The sequence below is a fragment of the Trachypithecus francoisi genome, unplaced genomic scaffold (genome assembly GCF_009764315.1).
Source record: "Trachypithecus francoisi isolate TF-2019V2 unplaced genomic scaffold, Tfra_2.0 Lachesis_group8, whole genome shotgun sequence".
Classification (NCBI taxonomy): domain Eukaryota; kingdom Metazoa; phylum Chordata; class Mammalia; order Primates; family Cercopithecidae; genus Trachypithecus; species Trachypithecus francoisi.
In genome coordinates, this window is record NW_022681473.1 from 13,302,999 (window position 1) to 13,324,765 (window position 21,767).

General features: G+C 36.7%; 1 protein-coding gene across 4 annotated transcripts in view; it reads right to left on the minus strand.

Annotated features, from left to right (window-relative positions):
* Positions 1–21,767, minus strand: part of LOC117080998 (membrane-spanning 4-domains subfamily A member 8-like) — a 38,999-nt gene that overhangs the window by 6,208 nt on the left and 11,024 nt on the right. For all 4 annotated transcript variants that reach the window (XM_033206525.1, XM_033206523.1, XM_033206524.1 and 1 more), the window contains exon 4: positions 11,177–11,233. In XM_033206525.1, the coding sequence (XP_033062416.1) occupies positions 11,177–11,233 (57 nt within the window). The remainder of the gene's footprint in view (positions 1–11,176; positions 11,234–21,767) is intronic.

Below are 21,767 nucleotides of genomic sequence, written 5' to 3' on the forward strand. Positions count from 1 at the left end.
CAAAAGAAACAATCAACAGAGTGAACAGACAACCTACAGAATGAGAGAAAATTTTTGCAAACTATGCATCTGACAAAGGTCTAATATCCAGCATCTGTAGGAAACTTAAACAAATTTACAAAGATAAAACCAAGCATCCCCATTAAAAAGCAGACAAAGGACAGGAACAGACATTTTTCAAAATAAGACATACATGTGGCCAACCAGCATATGATAAAAAAAACTCAACATCACTGATCATTAGAGAAATGCAAATCAAACATGAGATACCATCTCACACCAGTTAGAATGGCTATTACTAAGAAGTCAAAAAATGGCAGATGCTGATAAGGTTTTAGAGAAAAAGTAACACTTATACACTGTGGGTGGGAGTGTAAATTGGTTCAATTAGTGTGGAAGACAGTGTGGTGATTCCTCAAAGACATAAAAACAAAGTACAATTTGACCCAGCAGTCCCATTACTGGAAATATATCCAAGGGAATATAAATCATTCTGTCATAAAGACACATGCATGTATATGTTCACTGCAGCATGATTCACAATAATAAAGACATGGAATCCACCTAAATGCCCATCAATAGTAGACTGGATAAATCAAATGTGGTACATATACACCATGGAATACTATGCAGCCATAAAAAAGAGAAGATCATTTTCTTTGCAGGAACACGGAAGGAGCTGGAGGCCATTATCCTTAGCAAACCAATGCAGGAACAGAAAACCAAATACCGCCTGTTCTCACTTGTAAATGGGAGCTAAATGATGAGAACACATGAACACATAGAGGGAAACAACACACTGGAGCCTATTGGAGGGTGAGGGTGAGAGAAGGGAGAGGATGAGAAAAAATAACTAATGGGTACTAGGCTTAATACCTGGGTAACGAAATAATCTGTAAAACAAACCCCCATGACACAGGTTTACCTATATAACAAACCTGCACATGTACCCCGGAACTTAAAATAAAAGTTAAATTTAAAAAGATATGTATATTTCCTTCTATCTAATATGAATTAGATAATAATTACTAAAGCTTAAACTACTGAATTCTGAAACCAACTTCACTGGATAAAGGATGTGTTTATCAAAGTTGCTGTTGTATGTTGTATAGTGATCTCAACTAATTTATTCTTTTGGAACAAATCTCCCTGAAAGAAAGACAAATGAAAATAAAGTGTTCATTATTTCATTTTATAACCTAAACATACAACTGTATTGCTTAGTAAATTTTGGTATGTTGACATAATCCAGTCTTTAAAATGAAGTATATTTGGTAAATATTTCATTTTCTCAACTATACAGGCAATAGTTATGTCAAAATAATCTGTTTTTATTTAGAAAAGAGCCACCTTGTTGAGGAAATGCATCAATAAGGCCCTGTGGAGCAGATGTTCTTCTTTGGAGCGTGAAGTTTTTCTGGGAAAAACTTATCTGAATAAAACAAGCAGAAACACTTGTTTTGATTCCTGCTCTCCGTTGGGATGGTATTGGACATATTTAAAGTATACGATTTGAGAAATCATTAATACAGAAAGATATACAGTAAGTGCACTGTAAGAAGAGAGCGAAAGTGTGGAGGAACTGGAATACTCAGCCCGTGGGTGGAAATGTAATATGCTACAACCACTTTGGAAAATAGGTTAGCAGTTTCTTGAAAAGTGAAACATGCATATACCCTACGATTCACGTATTTACTAAAGAGAAATGAAGGCATATGTCTGTACGAAGACTTATATGTAAATGTTCATAGTAGCTTTATTTGTAAAAGCTCAAAACTGGAAACTGCAAGTTCCATCAATAGGTGAATGGATAAATGAATTGTGATATATCCATAAAACTGAATATAATTTAGAAATAAAAAAGGGATTGATAACTTATATACACGGATGAATCTCAGGATAATTATGCTGAATGAAATAAGTCAAACAAGAAAGCATATATACTGTATTATTCCATGTGTATAAAACTCTAGAGAATGCAAATTAATCTGTAGTGATAAAAAGCAGATCAGTAGATGCCTGGGGGAGGGAGGGTTTTGAGGAGGGAAAAGCAAGAGGGATTACAAAGGGGCAGGGGAAAACTGTTGGGGGTGACATATGCACTATCTTATTGCATTAATGGCTTACCAAATTGTGTATTTTAAATACGTACAGTTTATTGCTTATTGTGTGTCAATTATGCCTCAATAAAGCTATTAAAAATTAAGAAAGAAGAGCATGAAGGGGCACTATGTGAGAGCCAGATGCAGTAAAAGAGTGTGAGGCATGGGATAAGCTACCCTCTACGATCCTGCCATCTACTATGAAGTTTTGTTTTGTTTGCTTTTTAGTAATTTTTGAAAATAGAGACCATATAATCTTTTTTTTTTTTTTTTTGAGACAGAGTCTCACTCTGTCACCCAGGCTGGAGGGCAGTAGTGGGATCTCGGCTCACTGCAAACTCCACCTCCCAGGTTCAAGCAATTCTCATGCCTCAGCCTCCCAAGTAGCTGGGATTACAGTCACACGCCATCACGCCCAGCTAATTTTTGTATTTTTAGTAGAGACTGGGTTTCACTATGTTGGCCAGGCTGGTCTTGATCTCCTGACCTCAAGTGATCTGTCCATCTTGGTCTCCTAAAGTGCTGGGATTACAGGCGTGAGCCACTGCGCCCAGAGAGATGGTATAAAGAATATTTTAAGAAACACTTTTATACTTTTATTGCAGCCACAGAAAATCATAAATTATTAATATTTATTTTAAAAAACCCAGGCTCTGTTTCTAAAATAACTGAAACATTTCAGATAAAAGTTTTCTTGCCTAGTTCAATTTCAGGTTTTGGCTATTGTGAATAAACTCCTATAAACATGTGGGCAAGTTTTTGTTTTTTGTTTTTGACATATGTTTTTATTTCTCAGAGGTAAGTGCCTAGCAATGAATTGCTGGATCATATGGCAGGTGTATATTTAAATTTTGAATGAATGAGCACATATTTTTACAAGGTCATGGTGTTATTTTACACTTCCAATGACAATATGAAGGGCTTGTTTTCTCTACATACCTGTTAACATTTGGTGTTAAGTATGCTATTTCTTCTCTTTTTGGCTTCTATTTTCAGGAAATATCTTTCTTCACTCCTTCACTTTCAGTCTATATGTGTCCTTAAAGGTGAAGCGAGTGTCCTGTAGGCAGCAAATAGTTGCATTTTGTTTTCTAGTCCATTTAGTTACTTAATTTTTTTATTGGAGAATGTAGTCAATTTACATTCCAGGTAATTATTAATATATAAGAATTCTTATTGCTGTTTTGTGGTTTATTTTCTTTTTAAACCATCCTTTGTTTCTTTCCTCCTCTCTTACTGTCTTTTGTAATTTGATGATTTTCTGTGGTTGTATGATTTGATTTCTTAGTTTTTATATTTTGTGCAACTATTATAAGTTTTTGTATTGTGGTTACCATGAGGCACAAATAAAATATTTTGTAGTTGTACCAGGCTTTGAAAGCTGATAACAACTTAACTTTCAATACAAAATGTCTGCATTTTACTTTTTCCTCTATTTGTTATTTGGATGTCAAAATGTGTATCTTTTGTAATTTGTATACCTTAGTTTATTGTAGTTATAGGTGTTTTTCTTCTAACACTTATATTAGAGATAAAATTGCTTTATGTACTACCATTATAGTACTAGAATATTCTGAATATGACTGTGTATTATTTATATCACCAAGTTTTATACTTTTATATGTTTTATGTTGTTAATTTGTGTCATTGTGTTTTTGGTTTCAGCTTAAATAGCTCCCTTTCATGATTCCTGTAAGGCAGGTGTAGTGATGATGAGACCCCTTAGCTTTTTTTTTTTTTGGTCTGGGAAAGTTTTAATTTTTCCCTTATTTCCTTAGAATAGCTTTGCAAGGGCCAGGCGCGGTGGCTCACGCCTGTAATCCCAGCACTTTGGGAGGCTGAGGCGGGTGGATAGCCTGAGATCAGGAGTTTGAGACTAGACTGGCCAACATGGTGAAACCTGTCTCTACTGAAAATACAAAAATTGGCCAGGCGTGATGGCAGGTGCCTGTAATCCCAGCTACTCAGGAGGCTGAGGCAGGAAAATCACCTGAACCCAGGAGGTGGAGGTTGTAGTGAGCTGAGATCACACCATTGTACTCCAGCCTGGGCGACAAGAGCAAGACTTTGTGTCAAGAAAAAAAAATAATAAAAATAATAGCTTTGCAAGGTAAAATATTCTTGGTTGACCTTTTGTTGTTGTTGTTGTTGTTTACAGCACTTTGAGTACATTATTCCACTCCCTCCTGGCCCGCATGATATCTGCTGAAAAGTCTGCTGATAGCTGTATTGGAACCCTCTCGAATATGATATGTTTCTCGTCTCTTGCTACTTTGAGAATTCTTTGTCTTTGATTTTTGATAGTTTGAACATGATATGTCTTGGTTAACCCTTCTTTGGGTTTAATTTGATTGAAGACTTCTGAGCCTCCTGTATCTGTATGTCGCCATCTTTTTCCAGATTTGAAACGTTTTCAGCCATTATTTTTTTAAATATGCTTGCTCTTCCTTTCTCTCTTTTCCTTCTATAAATTCAATTATGAACATGTTATTTGAAATGGTCAGGGTCAGAGACTATATTCCACAGGTATGTGTAGTCATAGGATTCCCTCCCTGGTGGGGTCTGGACAGAACCTCCGACTGGGCTCTGAAGATTGATGGGGCGTCTGCTGAACTGCTAGTGTCAGGCAGAGCCAGATGTTCTGCTTCATAGATATGCTCATATATTGGCTTGCCTCCCAGCCTGGTACATCTTTTTGCAGGTCTCTGAGGCTGGGTTACTGCTTAGCTAATCATGTTGAGCTGGGCAAGAAGGTACACTCTGTAGCAATGTCCAAATGCAGACTTGCTTCTCAGCCTGGGAGAGCCTTATGCAGAGCTCTGATGCTGGGTGTCAAAGCTAGACAAAGGCTTGAGCCTGGCAAATCTCTCAACTGTGCTTCCTGCAGAGATGCTTTTGGCTAATCTCTCTGGTTGGGTGCCTCTGCTAACCAGAATACAGAGCCGCAGCCAAGATTCACGTGCTGGTTGCTGTGGGCCCCACCTTTCTATTTCTAGCTGACACCACATAGTCATCCCTGATGATACTTCCAATGTTCCCCATTTGGCAAGACAGAAGTGGGCCTCCTGCAGAATACCCAGGAATGCTGGGGAAGCTGGATGTCCACCATGGGCTCCCTTTTCATTCCCTTGTAGAAATCTTGGGCCTAAGGAAATTCTTTCTGTGTGGTGGGTGCTATGCCATTGTCGTGGAGAGGTGACAGAGTCAAAGGGAAAGCATTTCTCTTACCTTTCTAATGTAGCTTCTATTTTCATCACAGTGTGATCTGAGAGCATAAATTGTACAATGTTTATTTTAAAAAATTGATTAGCAATTAACATGTATTTTATGACTCAGAGCATGGTCTATCTTAGGGGCTGTTATAAGTGTCCTTGAGAAAAATGTGTCCTTTTATTGTATGAGTATTGTATTGATGTCAATTATATCCAAGTGACTGACGGTGTTGTTGAGTTCATCTCTGTACATACTGATTTTCTGCTTGCAGAATGTCTTTATTACTTATAGGAGTTAAAATCTTCAACTCTAATAGTGGGTCCATATATATTTCCTTGCAGTTCTCTCAGCTGTTGCCTCATGTATTTTATTACTTTTTTGTTGGTCACATACATTGACCCCTTTATCATTATGTAACGCCTCTCTTTATTCCTGATAATTTTCCTTGTCCCGATGTCTGCTCTGTCTGAAGTTAATATCGTTACTCCTACTTTCTTTCAATTAGCGTTAACATGTGATATCTTTTTCCATCCTTTTACTTTCAATCTATATGTGTCTTTATATTTAGAGCAGGTTTCCTCTAGACAACATATTGTTGAATATTGTTTTTTGTTCCACTCTTCAAAAATCTCTGTCTTTCGATAGGTGCATTTAGATCACTGGTGTTTATAGTGATTATTGATAGAGGTGGATTAATATCTGTCATATATTTATTACTGGTCTTTATTCATTTCCCTTGTTCTTGCTTGTTTTTTTCAGATTATGCTGTTTTTCTACCTTTTTTGACTTAAATGAACATTTTATGTGATTCTGTTTTCTCTTCTTTATTAGCAAATCAAATATTTAAATAAACTTCTTCAAGTGGTTACCACAGTGTTTTCAATATACATTTACAACTAATCCAACTCTATTTGTCAAATAACAATATACTACTTCACAGATAGTACAAGTATCTTATGTTAACAAAGCAGTTCTAATTCCTTCCTCTCATCTTTTGTATCATTGCGTTCTTTCATTAAACCTAATTATAGGGTGTGATCATTGAATACATTGCAGCTATCATTTTGAACAAACTGTTAGATTAAATATAAGAAAAATGAAAGTTTTAATTTTTTCCTTCACTTTTTCTTTCTCTATCTTTTTTTCTTTATTAAGTTCTAAGTCTGACAAATATAATTTCTTTTGGTTCCTGAAAAATCTTAACTTTAACATTTCTTGCAAAGCAGGTTTACTCTCAACAAACTTCTTCAATTTTGCTTGTCTAAGAAAATATTTATTTCTCCTTCACTTCTGAAGAATAATTTCACAGAGTGCAGAATTCTAGGTTGGCATTTCTCCAAATACTTTAAATATTTAACTCCACTCTTTTTACTTGTGTGCTGTATGAGGAGGAGTCCTATGTAATTTTTATCCTTGATCCTCTATAGGTAATTTTTTTTTGGCTTCTGATATGGTTTGAATCTGTGTCACTGCCCAAATCTCATGTTGAATTATAATCTCTCATGTTGGAGGTAGGGCCTGGTGGGAGGTGATTAGATCAAAAGGGTGGATTTCCCCCTCTGTTCTCATGATAGTGAATGAGTTATCATGAGATCTGATTGTTAAAAAATGTGTGGCACCTCCTTCCACCTTGGTCGTGCTCCTGTCATGTAAGATGTACCTGTTTCCCTTTCACCTTCTGCCATGATTTTAAGTTTCCTGAGGCCTCCCTAGAAGCCAAGCAGATGCTGTCCTGCTTCCTATACAGCCTGAGGAACTGTGAGTCAATTAAATCTCTTTTCTTTATAAATACCCAGTCTTAGGTATTTCTATATAGCAGAACAAACTAATGCAACTTCTTTCAAGATTTTAAAAAAATTATTTGATTTTCTGTGGTTTAAGTATAATTTTCCTAAGTGTATATTTTTGGCATTTATTCTGCTTAGTGCCCTTTAAGTTTCTGGATCTGTGGTTTGGTCTGATATTAGTTATCAGTCATTATTGCTACAAATATTTCTTCCACTCCCTCTTGTTCTTTTTTTGGCAGTTCCATTATGCACATGTTACTTCTTTTGTCTTTATCTCACAGTTCTTGGATTTTTTGTCCTGTTTTTTTTTCAGTTTTTTTTTTTCCCTTTACTTTTTAGTTGTGGATGCTTCTATATTTACTGATCCTTAAACTCATTAATTCTTTCCTCAGACATGTCCAGACTACTAATGAGCCCATCAAAGGCATTATTCATTTCTGTTATAACATTTTTTATTTCTAGCATTTCCTTTTTATTACATCTTAGAATTTCTGTTTCTCTGATTACATTACTTATCTGTACTTGCATGTTGCCCACTTTATTCCATTAGATTTCTCAGCATATTAATCATAGCTTTTTGAAGTCACAGTGTGATAATTTCAACACCTCTGTCACATCTGGTGTTTTTAACTATAGTCATCATGTTGCACCATAAGGTCTCTTGAACTTATTACTCCTATCTAACTAAAATTTTGTAAGCTTTGACCCTTCCATTAGAGGATAATACACTCTCTCAGCTTTTGTTTGTCTGAGAAAGTCTTCATTCTTAATTTTTGAAGAACAGCTTTCCTGGGTGATTTGTTGATAGTATTTTTCTTTCACCACTTTGATTATATCATCCTATTCTGTCCAGGCCTGTTAGATTTGTGCTGAGAAATCTCCTACTAGCCTTATTGAAACTTTCTTATATATTAGTTACTTCTTTTTTCTTATTGTTTTCAGGAGCCTCTCTTTGTCTTTGATTTTTGACAGTTTGATTATATGTTGGTGTAATCTTGCTTGGATTGATCTAATTGGAGACCTTTGGTCCTTCCTGTACCTGGATATTTATATCTTTTCCCAGATTTAGAAAGCTTTCTTATGTTATTTTAATAATCTTCCCAAAGCCATTTGTCTTTGTCTTCTTCTTCTTGAACTCCTATACTTTGAATATTTCCTCTTTTGATCTTGTCCCACAAATCCTATAGATTTTTTTGTCCTTTTCATTTTTTTCTCCTATGACTGTATATATTCAAATGCCTTGTCTTCACTGTCACAGTATTTCTTCTGCTTAATGAATTCTGTTGTTGCTGCTCTCTGTTGCATTTTTAACTTCATTCATTTATTTTTCAGCTTCAGAATTTCTTTTTAATTTTCAAAAATAATTTTATTCACTCTGTTAAATTCCTCATTTTGGTCAGTTATTGTTTTCCTGATTTTATAAAATTATCTGCATTTTCTTGAAGTTCCTTGAGCCTTTCAATGACAATTACTTTGAATTATTAATGATGAAGTTCATATATTTCCATTTCTTTGGGGTCAGCTACCGGGAGCATACTGTGTTGTTTTGGTGGTATGTCTTCTTGTTTTCTCATCTTTTTTTGCCTTATATTGATATCGGTCCATTTGCAGTAGGAGCCTTATTCCAGTTTTTTTCATACTGGCTTTGTCTAGAAAAGACTTTCACCAGATTCAGAGATTCTGAGCAGAACATCTGGTATGGCTGGCTTGTTGCTGGAGTCCTCAGGCAAGCTGGCCTGATAGCAGGTTAGCAGGTAGGTGGGCCTGAATCCTGGTTCTGTGGAGTTGTGCCTGTAGCCCTGATCTACCATGGTGGACTTGTTGATTGGCATATGGGTATGGGCCAGGAGCCTGTATCCATGGGGGCCAGCCTGAAGCCTGAGTCTACAAGAGCTGAGCTGATACTAGTGTGAACCTTGAGCCTGAGTCTTTAGGGGTCACTCAGATGTTGTGATGGGCCTGGCACCTGGGACCACTGACATGGGTCTGCATTCTGAGTCCATGGGGCTGGTCTGGTGCTGGGGCAAGTCTAAACCAAGTCTGTAGGGATGAGTCTGGGTCCTGAGTCCATGGGCATTGGAATGGGTCTGCAAGGGTGGTCATGGTGCCTCAGTCCATGTGGCTCATTTTGGCAATGGGGTCCACTGGGGTGGGCCTGGACCTTGCGTCTGCTGGAGCAGGCCTAGACCCTGGGTCCTCTGGAGACTTGGGCTATAAGAACTGGCCTGCAGCTTAGGGTTGGCCTGGTGCTAGGGCAGGTGTAGAGTCTGGGTCTGTAGGACTAGTCTGGAGTCTAGGATGGTTTGAGTTGAACTTGTGCCTGGCATCACTGGAGATGGCCTTATTTCTTGTTGTGTATATTTTCAGTCATGTTTTAAAGTGATTTCTATGGGAATTCCAATTAGCGTGTTAATTTTTTAAAATCTATAATTTCTCTTTATTGATATTCTGTATTTGGTGACATATCATGTTCATGCTTTCTTTTAATTCTTTAAACATTTTTTTTTTTTTTTTGGTTCTCTGACCATACTTAAAAGATCTAATTTAAAGTCTTTGAGTAGTAAGTACCAAATTTTGGCCCTCACAGTACTATTTTTCTGTTGGTTGTTTTTTTTGCTATTTTTGTTTTTGTTTTTCTTATTTCTTCTTCTTTGTTAAATTTCCTGGATTAATTCTGTAAATATTTTATTCCCTCAATGTGGCCCATGGGTTATCTGCTTCCTGAGAGCCATCCCTGGCCCAGTGTAATTTAATGTCAGTCCATAATCCTTTGCCAAGGAGAGTATGTATGAGAATATATGCTTAAAACTTCAGTTAGTTTATAAGACAGCTTCAGCTTTCACTTCTTCCTTGCTTAGGGCCTCATAGTCAGCCAGAGGTAAATGAGTGGTGGGCCTTTCTTCTTTCTTAGTTGTTTCCTGGGCATGCACATAGCTTTCCATATTTGTGAGGGGCTTTAGATCTCCAAGAATATGTCAGAGCTTTTCAAAGCTCCTTATGATTATCTAGTTATTCAGGATTGTCTTTTAAATTTCTGACCAAGCCCTTATTTACCTGCATTCATAGCCTTACTAAGCTGTGCTATTGTTAACAGATTGATGGTGTTTACGCCATCTAGTGGTAGGACTTTGTTTTCACTGAGCTGAAATCTTTATACAAAAAACAGCCAAAACATCCTGGGAACAGAGGTGCAATTTCAGACAAAATATTGAGTGTGCTCAGATGATGGCACTTTTAATAGAGCATCACAAGATGTCGGTCCTCTGAGCTGGTTGCTCTACTGCTGGCTTTTCATACATACTCTGCCAATGAGCTTGAAGGGAGAGGGGATAGAAATTAGCCTCAAATTAAAACATTATAGATCTCTCTATTTTTCTGAGGTTTGCTAGTATCTCTTAGAAAATTTTCTGTTTTAGCTGTGGCTTTGATTCATTTCCAATGCTCTGAAATCATTACTTTTGGTTGTTTTGCCAGTGCTGTCCCTGCTTTTGTTAAAGAATGATTTCATGGAGTTCTCAGTCTGCCATTCCAGAAGTCAATCTTCTAGCATTTACACACATAATTATTCTAATTTCTTATTCTTTCACCTCACTTCCTATCAATACAAAATGCAATATTCACTAAAGGAAATCAACATGATCCAGACTCTTTAAAACAACACCACATACACAGTAGCCCCCACACAATTAAAAGTTCCTAGACATGTGAAGAAAGAAGCAAGAGAAAAAGAAGGTAATAACAGAAACTGGGTCATTTCAAGATAGCTAGATTTATGTCTTCATTGAATTTTAATTTGCACTAAATGATTTATCATGTAGAAATTTAGCTTCTTGATTAAATTCATACATCTGAGTTATTTTTATAACTGAAGAAATATAACAATGACTTCAGTAACTGGCATGTATTCTGTTTTTGTTTGAAAATGCAATGGAAACTTACATTTCTTATATTTTAAAAATCTATTCTTCAATGATATATAGGTTTCTAGTGACACACACACAATGCTGTCTACCCACTGACTTTCCTTCTTTTGGCAAATGAAACTCTAGAGCTGCTATAAGCATTCTGACTTACCAAGAATGGTGAACGTCTCTTTTCTAACAATACTGTAAAGGCTCCCGAGAAGATAAACTGGAAACAAAGATTACATTTATTAATACCCAGTCATTATGCTTATGTATAAACTTAAAAAGTAAGAGAATTCTGTTATGTTTTAACATAAAGAATATGGGACCATTGAGAAAATCATCCAGGATATATAATTCAAGGGTTTTTTTCTTATTTGTGGAGATGGGAGAAAGCCATGAAATCTCTGGCTACTAATTTAATATATGTATTGGAAATAGAATCTAAGGGCATTCTGAAGTGACTTTATGGAAAAAGGAGTATCAATGTTTCCTTAGTTTTTGTCAATTATAATTTATTAAAGCCAATATGTGAATTACAGGAAAATGCACACAATTAATGAATTTACTACTGGGAAATGTTGTATCTTGGTGACTTCATATGAAAATACTTTTAATATGATGCTTATATATTTTATTAATAGAAAATATCATTCATAAAATATTGGTGCTTCAGTTTACATACTTAAATAGAAGAATTATACAATGTCTTCCATGAGAAGCTTGTTCTGAGATCTTCCATCATTTCGTGACACTTGTTAGAAAGATGGCAATTATGGTGTATCAGAAATTTATTTGACTCACAGATGCAACATTTATGAACTTATAAAACTTTCCACAGCTTTAAGAAATGAACAGGTCAGTTAGTAGTATGGGAGAGGGATGTTCTTTTCCCAGAAAAATCTGGAAACTCGTATGTCAATGCTAAATAGAATTTTGAAGTAAGAAGGATCTGAGGTTGAGTTCTTTGCTCTTTGCTTTCTCTGTGACTCAGGAAAATTACTGAACCTATAACTTAGTTTTGCTTTTTTCATTGGTAACATGAGGATAATCTGTTACACCGTGTTATTGTGGTAGTGTTGTAACAGTTACATATAATGTTTCGATTTTTTTTCCAAGATGGCAGATTAGGGGGCTTTTAGCATACTTTAGCAACTTGGAAATAAAAGAATAGTGCATAAAGATCAACTCTGTGGGCTTTAATCCAAAAAGGAAAACAGAAACTCACGAGTGTTGTTAAGGACACCCAGATCCTGGAGAAGAGAGCATGGGCGAACAGTCCCCGTGATGATGTCTGGCTGATAGAAGTGAGTGAAGTCCCACCGTGTGAGAGAAGCAGAGAGCCTCCCTGCGTGACTCATCTTTCCACGGGAAATCCAAGGAACCCAGGCTGAGGAGGAGCATTTTATTTCTCCCAAGCCCTGGAGCTAACGTAGGGAGAAGCTGGAAGACAGGGAGAGGGAAAGGCGCTGGGAAAAGCTGCAGACATTTCCCCAAACCCAGGACCAATAGCAGGACATCATTTTTAATCTGGGTGCATACAAAGTCAGTCATTCTATGGTGAGCCTGCAGCATGGCCATGTAAGGGTTATAGTCTTGGGCCAGAGATTGGAGTTCTTGCCTTGGTGTGGGCTAAGAGCCTCCACAGCTAGAACTGTGGAAAGTGTCTGAGCAGTGAGCACTGGAATTGTGCTCTCCCGTGTTGCAGGCCTGAGGTGGGAGCAGAGCTGCTACAGTTGTGGATCTCATTCTTTTGGATGGTTGAATAGTACTCCATTGTGTATATGTACCACATTTTCTTTATTCATCCTTTTATGTACACTTAGGTTGCTTCCAAGTCTTAGCTATTGTAAACAGTGCTGCAATAAATGTAGGAGTGCAGATATTACTTTGATACACTGATCTCCCTTCCTCTGGGTATATATGTAGCAGTGGGACTGCTGGATCATATAGTAGCTGAATTTTTAGTTATCCGAGGAGCCTCCAAACTATTCTGCATAGTGGGTGTATTAATTTACATTCCCATGAACAGTGTACAAAGGTTCCCTTTCCTCCACATCGTCACCAGCATTTGTTAGTGCCTGTCTTTTGGATATAAGCCATTTTAACTGGGGTGAGATATCTCATTGTAGTTTTGATTTGCGTTTCTCTGAAGATCAGTGATGCTGAGCACCTTCTCATATGCCTGTTTGTCGTTTGTATGTCTTCTTTCGAGAAATGTCTACTGAAATCTTTTGCCCATTTTTTAATCGGATGACTAGACTTTTTCCTTATAGAGTTGCTTGAGCTCCTTATATATTCTGGCTATGAATCCCTTGTCAGATGGGTACTTTGCAAACATTTTCTCCCATTCTGCGGATTGTCTCTTCACTTTGTTGATTGTGTCCTTGCTGTGCAGAAGCTTTCAAACTTGATGTGATCCCATTTGTCCATATTTGCTCTGATTGCCTGTGCTTCTGGGGTATTGCTCAAGAAATTTTCGCCCAAACCAATGTCCTAGAGATTTTCCTCATGTTTCTTGTAGTGGTTTCATAGTTTGAGGTCTTAGATTTGTCTTTAATCCATTTTGATTTGATTTTTGTGTATGGTGAGAGATATTAATTCTTCTGCATATGGATATTCAGTTTTCCCAGCACCATTTATTGAAGAGACTGTCTTTTCCCCAGTATATGTTCTTGGTACCTTGGTTGAATATGTGTTCACTCTAGGTGTGTGGATTTGTTTCCTGGTTCCCTAGTTAATTTCTAGGTATTTAATTTTATGTGTGGCTGTTGTAAATGAGATTAATCTTTTTATTTCTTTTTCAGATTGTTCACTGTTGGCATATAGAAATGCTACTGATTTTTGTATGTTGATGTTGCATCCTGCAACTTGACTGAGTTTATCAGTTTTAATAGTTTTCTAGTGGAGTCTTTAGGTTTTTCCAAATATAAGACAATATCACGTGCAAACAAGAATAATTTGACTTTTTCCTTTTCAATTTGGATGCCCTTCATAGCTTTTTCTCGTCTGATTGCTCTAGCTAGGACTTCCAGTACCATGTTTTTTTGTTTTTTGTTTGTTTGTTTTTAATACTTTAAGTTCTAGGGTACATGTGCATAACGTGCAGGTTTGTTACATATGTATACTTGCGCCATGTTGGTGTGCTGCACCCATCAACTCGTCATTTACACCGGGTATAACTCCTAATGCCATCCCTCCCCTCTCCCCCCTCCCCATAATAGGCCCCGGTGTGTGATGTTCCCCTTCCCAAGTCCAAGTGATCTCATTGTTCAGTTCCCACCTATGAGTGAGAACATGCGGTGTTTGGTTTTCTGTTCTTGTGATAGTTTGCTGAGAATGACGGTTTCCAGCTGCATCCATGTTCCTACAAAGGACACAAACTCACCCTTTTTTATGGCTGCATAGTATTCCATGGTGTATATGTGCCACATTTTCTTAATCCAGTCTGTCACTGATGGACATTTGGGTTGATTCCAAGTCTTTGCTATTGTGAATAGTGACGCAATAAACATACGTGTGCATGTGTCTTTATAGCAGCATGATTTATAATCCTTTGGGTATATACCCAGTAATGGGATGGCTGGGTCATATGGTACTTCTAGTTCTAGATCCTTGAGGAATCGCCATACTGTTTTCCATAATGGTTGAACTAGTTTACAATCCCACCAACAGTGTAAAAGTGTTCCTATTTCTCCACATCCTCTCCAGCACCTGTTGTTTCCTGACTTTTTAATGATTGCCATTCTAACTGGCGTGAGATGGTATCTCATTGTGGTTTTGATTTGCATTTCTCTGATGGCCAGTGATGAGCATTTTTTCATGTGTCTGTTGGCTGCATGCATGTCTTCTTTTGAGAACTGTCTGTTCATATCCTTTGCCCACTTTTTGATGGGGTTGTTTTTTCTTGTAAATTTGTTTGAGTTCTTTGTAGGTTCTAGATAGTAGCCCTTTGTCAGATGAGTAGATTGCAAAAATTTTCTCCCATTCTGTAGGTTGCCTGTTCACTCTGATGGTAGTTTCTTTTGCTGTGCAGAAGCTCTTTAGTTTAATTAGATCCCATTTGTCAATTTTGGCTTTTGCTGCCGTTGCTTTTGGTGTTTTAGACATGAAGTCCTTGCCCATGCCTATGTCCTGAATGGTGCTACCTAGGTTTTCTTCTAGGGTTTTTATGGTATTAGGTCTAACATTTAAGTCTCTAATCCATCTTGAATTAATTTTCGTATAAGGAGTAAGGAAGGGATCCAGTTTCAGTTTTCTACTTATGGCTAGCCAATTTTCCCAGCACCATTTATTAAATAGTGAATCCTTTCCCCATTTCTTGTTTTTCTCAGGTTTGTCAAAGATCGGATGGCTGTAGATGTGTGGTATTATTTCTGAGGACTCTGTTCTGTTCCATTGGTCTATATCTCTGTTTTGGTACCAGTACCATGCTGTTTTGGTTACTGTAGCCTTGTAGTATAGTTTGAAGTCAGGTAGCGTGATGCCTCCAGCTTTGTTCTTTTGACTTAGGATTGTCTTGGCAATGTGGGCTCTTTTTTGGTTCCATATGAACTTTAAAGCTGTTTTTTCCAATTCTGTGAAGAAACTCATTGGTAGCTTGATGGGGATGGCATTGAATCTGTAAATTACCTTGGGCAGTATGGCCATTTTCATGATATTGATTCTTCCTATCCATGAGCATGGTATGTTCTTCCATTTGTCTGTGTCCTCTATGTTAAATAACAGTGGTGGCAGTAGGCATCCTTGTTATGTTCCAGATCTTAGAGGAAAGGCTTTCCATTTTTCCCCATTCAGTATGATACTAGCTGTGGGTCTGTCATAAGTGACTTTTATTATATTGAGGTATGTTGCTTATATCCTCAGTTTTTTGAGGGTTTTTAACATGAAGAGATGTTGGGTTTTATCATATGACTTTTCAGCATCATTTGAAGTGATCTTATGGTTTTTATTTTTCATTTTGTTGATATAATATACTACGTTGGTTTACTTGGGTATGTTGATTCATCCTTGCATCCCAGGGGTAAATCCCACTTGGTCATGATGAATGATCTTTCTGATGCATTGTTGAATTTGGTTTGCTATTATTTTGTTGAGGATTTTTGCATCAATATTCATCAGATTGACCTGTAGTTTTCTTTTTTTCTTTTCTTTCTTTTTTTTTTTTTTTGATGGGTCCTTGTCTGATTTTGGTATTAGGGTTTTACTAGCCTTGTAGAATGACTTTGGAAGTATTCCCTTCTCCTCTATTTTTTTTTTGCAACAGTTTGAGTACAATTGATACTAGTTCTTTAAATGTTTGGTAGAATCCATCAGTTAAGCTATCGGGTCCCAGGTTTTTCTTTACTGAGAGACTTTTTACTATGGCTTTGACCTCATTCCTTGTTATTGGTCTGTTCAGGTTTTGGCTTTCTTTATGGTTCAATCTTGGTAGGTTGTATGTATCTTGGAATTTGTTCATTTTGTCTAGGTTTTCCAATTTATTGGCATATAGTTGCTCATAGTAGCCACTAATGATCTTTTGAATTTCTGCAACATCAGTTGTAATGTCTCTTTTTTAATTCCAGATTTTATTTATTTGAATCTTCTCTCTTTTTTTCCTGGTTAGTCTGGCTAAACATTTGTCAAATTTGTTTAACTTTGCAAAATATCAACTACCTGTTTCACTGATTTTTTCCCCCCCGAGACAGAGTCTCACCCTGTCGCCCAGGCTGGAGTACAGTGGTGCGATCTCGGCTCACTGCAAGCTCCGCCTCCTGGGTTCACACCATTCTCCTGCCTCAGCCTCCTGAGTAGCTGGGACTACAGGTGCCCACCTCACCATGCCCGGCTAATCTTTTGTATTTTTAGTACAGACAGGGTTTCACCATGTTAGCCAGGATGGTCTTGATCTCCTGACCTCGTGATCTGCCGGCCTCAGTCTCCAAAAGTGCTGGAATTACAGGCGTGAGCCACTGTCCCCGGCCTGCCCTTACACTTTCTATCATGAGATGATGCAGCATGAAGGTCTTCACAAGATGCCAGCATCTTGATATTAGAGTTCCCAGCTCCAAGAACTGTTTTCTTTTATAAATTACTTACATTTGTTTTCTTTTATAAATTACTTAGCCTGTGATGTTCTACCACAGCGACACAAAATGGACTAAGACAGAACCTATATTTTTGGCACCTCTGAATTGAATTAAGGCCCCATTTTTCTTATCTGAATCACTGCAGTAGCCTCTTCTAACTTCCCTAACATTCTCAAATCTAATCTCTTATTACTCATAGAGTAATGGTATTAAAACAAACCTAATCATAGCACTGTCCTGAGTCAGAATATTGTCTAGGGCTGTCCAATAGAAATATAATGCAAGCAACATATGTAATTATAAGTTTTCAAGTGCCATATTAAGAAAACTAAAAAGAAATATATATAACTTATTTTAATATTTTCTAAAAGTTCACATATCCAAAATTATTTCAACATAGAATCAATATAAAATAATTATATATTTTGCATTTTAAAATGTATACTAAGTTTTGAAATCTTATATGTATTTTATCTTTACAGCACTTCTCAGTGCAGTTTAATTGCATTTTCCAGGTTCAGTAGGTACATGTGACTATTGTATTAGACAGTGCAGCTCTAGTCCTTAGTTATCTCCTCTTTTCTATGCTTATTCATTTCCTTGGTGATCTCATCTAGTCTCATTACTAGATGCCAGTGACTCTTCATTCTACTTTTTAAAGATTTCTTTCTTAAGCTTCTTTTGTGTCATTACATTTTTTAAAAAAATTTATATAGGGTTTCGGGAACAGGTCATATTTAATTACATGAATAAATTCTTCAGTGGTGATTTGTGAGATTTTGGTGTACCCATCTCCTTAGCAGTATACACTGAACCCAATTTGTAGTCTTTTATCCTTCACTCCCTCCTACCCTTTCCCCCGAGTCCCCAAAGTCCACTGTATTGTTCTTATGCCTTTGCAGCCTCATAGCTTAGCTCCCACTTATGAGTGAGAACATACAATGTATGGTTTTCCATTCCTGAGTTACTTCACTTAAATTAATAGTCTCCAGTTCCATCCAGGTTGTTGTGAATGTCATTCATTTGTTGCTTTTTGTGGCTGAGTAGTATTCCATTGTATATGTATACCACAGCTTCTTTATCTATTCGTAGATTGATGGACATTTAGGCTGGTTCCATATTTTTGCAATTACAACTTGTGCTGCTATAAATATGTGGGTGCAAGTATCTTCTTTGTGTGACTTTTTTTCCTCTGAGTAGATACCCAGCAGTGAGATTGCTGGGTCAAATGGTAGTTCTACTTTTAGTTCTTTAAGAACTCTCCACACTGTTTCCATAATAGTTGTATTAGTTTACATTCCCCCACCAGCATAGAAGTGTTCCCTTTTCACCACATCCATGCCAACATCTATTCTTTTTTTAAAATTTTTTGATTATGGCCATTCTTGCAGGAGTAAGGTGGTATCACACTGTGGTTTTGATTTGCATTTCCCTGATCATTAGTGATGTTGAGCATTTTTTCATATGTTTATTGGCCATTTGTATATCTTCTTTTGGGAATTGTCTATTCATGTCCTTAGCCCACTTTTTGATGGGACTGTTTGATTTTTTCTTGCTAATTTGTTTGAGTTCCTTGTAAATTCTGGATATTAGTCCTGTGTCAGATGTGTAGATTGTGAAGATTTTCTCCCACTCTGTGGGTTGTTTGTTTACTCTGCTGACTGTTCTTTTTGCTGTACAGAAGCTCTTTAGTTTAATTAAGTCCCACCTATTTATCTTTGTTTTTGTTGCATTTGCTTTTGGGTTCTCAGTCATGAAGTCTTTGCCCAAGTCAATGTCTAGAAGGGTTCTTCCGATGTTAATTTTTTTTTTTTTTTTTTAGATTTAAGTCCTTGATCCATGTTGAGTTGATTTTTGAATAGGATGAGAGATGAGGGTCCAGTTTCATTCTCCTATATGTGACTTGCCAATTATCCGAGCACCATTTATTAAATAGGGTGTCCTTTCCCCACTTTATGTTTTTGTTTGCTTTGTCAAAGATATGCCAACTGTAAGTATTTGGCTTTATTTCTGGGTTCTCTATTCTGTTCCATTGGTCTATGTGCCTATTTTTATACCAGTGCCATGCTGTTTGGGTGACTATGGCTTTATAGTATAGTTTGAAGTTGGGTAATATCATGCCTCCAGATTTGTTGTTTTTGCTTAATATTGCTTTAGCTATGTGGGCTTTTTTTTTTTGGTCCCATATGAACTGTAGGATTGGCTTTTTCCAGTTCTGCGAGGAATGATGGTAGTATTTTGATGGGAATTGTGCTGAATTTGTAGATTGCTTTGGCAGTATGGTCATTTTCACAATACCGATTCTACCCATCCATTAGCATGGGATGTATTTCTATTTGTTTCTGTCATCTATAATTTCTTTTAGCAGTGTTTTGTAGTTTTCCTTGCAGAAGTCTTTCAACTTCTTGGTTAGGTATACTCCTAAATATTTTATTTATTTTATTTTTTGCAGCTATTGTAAAAGGGGTTGAGTTCTTGATTTGTTTCTCAGCTTGGTCGCTGTTGGTGTATAGCAGAGCTACTGATTTGTGTATATCAATTTTATATCCTGAAACTTTGCTGAATTCATTTACCAGTTCTAAGAGTTTTTTGGATGAGTCATTAGGAGTTTCTAGATATACAACTGTATCATTAGGAAAAATCAAGAGTTTGACTTCCTCTTTATTGATATGGATGTCTTTTATTTCTTTCTCTTGTCTGATTGCTCTGGCTAGGACTTCCAGCACTATGTTGAATAAAAGTGGTGACAGTGAGCATCCTTGCCTTGTTCCAGTTCTCGGAGGGAATGCTTTCAACTTTTCCCCATTCAGTATTATGTTGGCTGTAGATTTGTTATAGATGACTTTTATTACATTGAGGTATGACCTTTGTATGCTGATTTTGCTGAGGGTTTTAATCATAAAACGATGCTGGATTTTGTCAAATGCTTTTTCTGCATCTATTGAGATGATCATGTGATTTTTGTTTTTAATTCTGTTTATGTGGTGTATCACATTTATTGACTTGAGTATGTTAAAACACCCCTGCATCCCTGGTGTGAAACCCACTCAATCATGGTGGATTATTTTTTTGAAGTGCTGTGGGATGCAGTTAGGTAGTATTTTGTTAAGGATTTTTGCATTTATGTTCATTAGGGATATTGGTGTATAGTTTTCTTTTTTTGTTATGTCCTTTTCCTGGTTTTGGTATTGGGGTGATACTGGTCTCATAGAATGATTTAGGGAGGATTCCCTCTTTATTTTCTGGAGTTGTGTCAGTGGGATTGGTACCAATTCTTCTTTGAAGGTCTGATAGAATTCTGCTGTGAATCCATCTGGTCCTGGGCTTTTTTTGTTGTTGTTAGCAATTTTTTATTACCATTTTAAGCTCACTGCTTTTTTTTTTTTTTTTTTGGTATGTTCAGAGCTTCTATATCTTCCTGGTTTAATCTAGGGGGTAGTAAATTTCCAGAAATTTTTCCATCTCCTCTAGGTTTTCTAATTTATGTGCACAAGGTGTTCATAGTAGCCTTGAGTTATCTTCTGTATTTCTGCGGTTTCAGTTGTAATATCTCCCATTTCATTTCTAATTGAGCTTATTTGGATTGTCTCTCTTTTCTTGGTTACTCTTGCTAATGTTCTATCAATTTTATTTACTTATTCAAAGAGCCAGCTTTTTGTTTCATTTATCTTTTGTATTGCCTTTCCCCCCCAATTTCATTTAGTTCTGCTTTAATCTTTGTTATTTCTTTTCTTCTGTTGGGTTTGTGTTTGGTTTGTTCTTGTTTCTCTAGTTCCTTGAGGTGTGACCTTAGATTGTCTATTTGTGCTCTTTCAGACTTTTTGATGTAGGCATGTAAACTTTTTCTTAGTACTGCCTTTGCTGTATCCCAGAGGTTTTGATAGGTTGTGTTACTATTATTCAGTTCAAAGAATTTTGTAATTTCCATTGTGATTTCATTGTTGACCCAATGATCATTCAGGAGCAGGTTATTTAATTTCCATGTATTTGCTTGGTTTTAAAGGTCCCTTTTGGAGTTGATTTCCAGTTTCATTCTACTGTGGTCTGAGAGAGTACTTGATATTATTTCAGTTTTCCTAAATTTATTGAGACTTGTTTTGTGGCCTATCATTTGTTCTATCTTGGAGAAAGTTTCATGTGCTGATGAAAAGAATGTATATTCTGCAGTTTTCAGGTAGAATTGTTTTGCAAATATCTGTTAAGTTACTTTGTTCCAGGGTATAGTTTAAATCTGTATTTCTTTGTCGATTTTCTGTCTTGATGACCTGTCTAGTGCTGCCAGTGGAGTACTGAAGTCCCCCCTATTATTGTGTTGCGATCTCATTTCTTAGGTCTAGTAGTAATTGTTTTATAAATTTGGGAGCTCCAGTGTTAGGTGCATATATATTTAGGACGGTGATATTTTCTTGTTGGACAAGGCCTTTTATTATTATATAAGGTCTCTCTTTGTCTTTTTAACTGCTGTTCCTTTAAAGTTTGTTTTGTCTCATACAGGGATAGTTACTCCTGCTAGCTTTTGGTGTCCATTTGCATGGAATATCTTTTTCTACCCCTTTCCCTTAAGTTTATGTGATTCCTTTTGTGTTAGGTGAGTGTCTTGAAGGCAGCAGATACTTGGTTGGTGAATTCTTGTCCTTTCTGCAATTCTGTATCTTTTATTCTAATTCTGTCTTCTGAACTCTACATTCC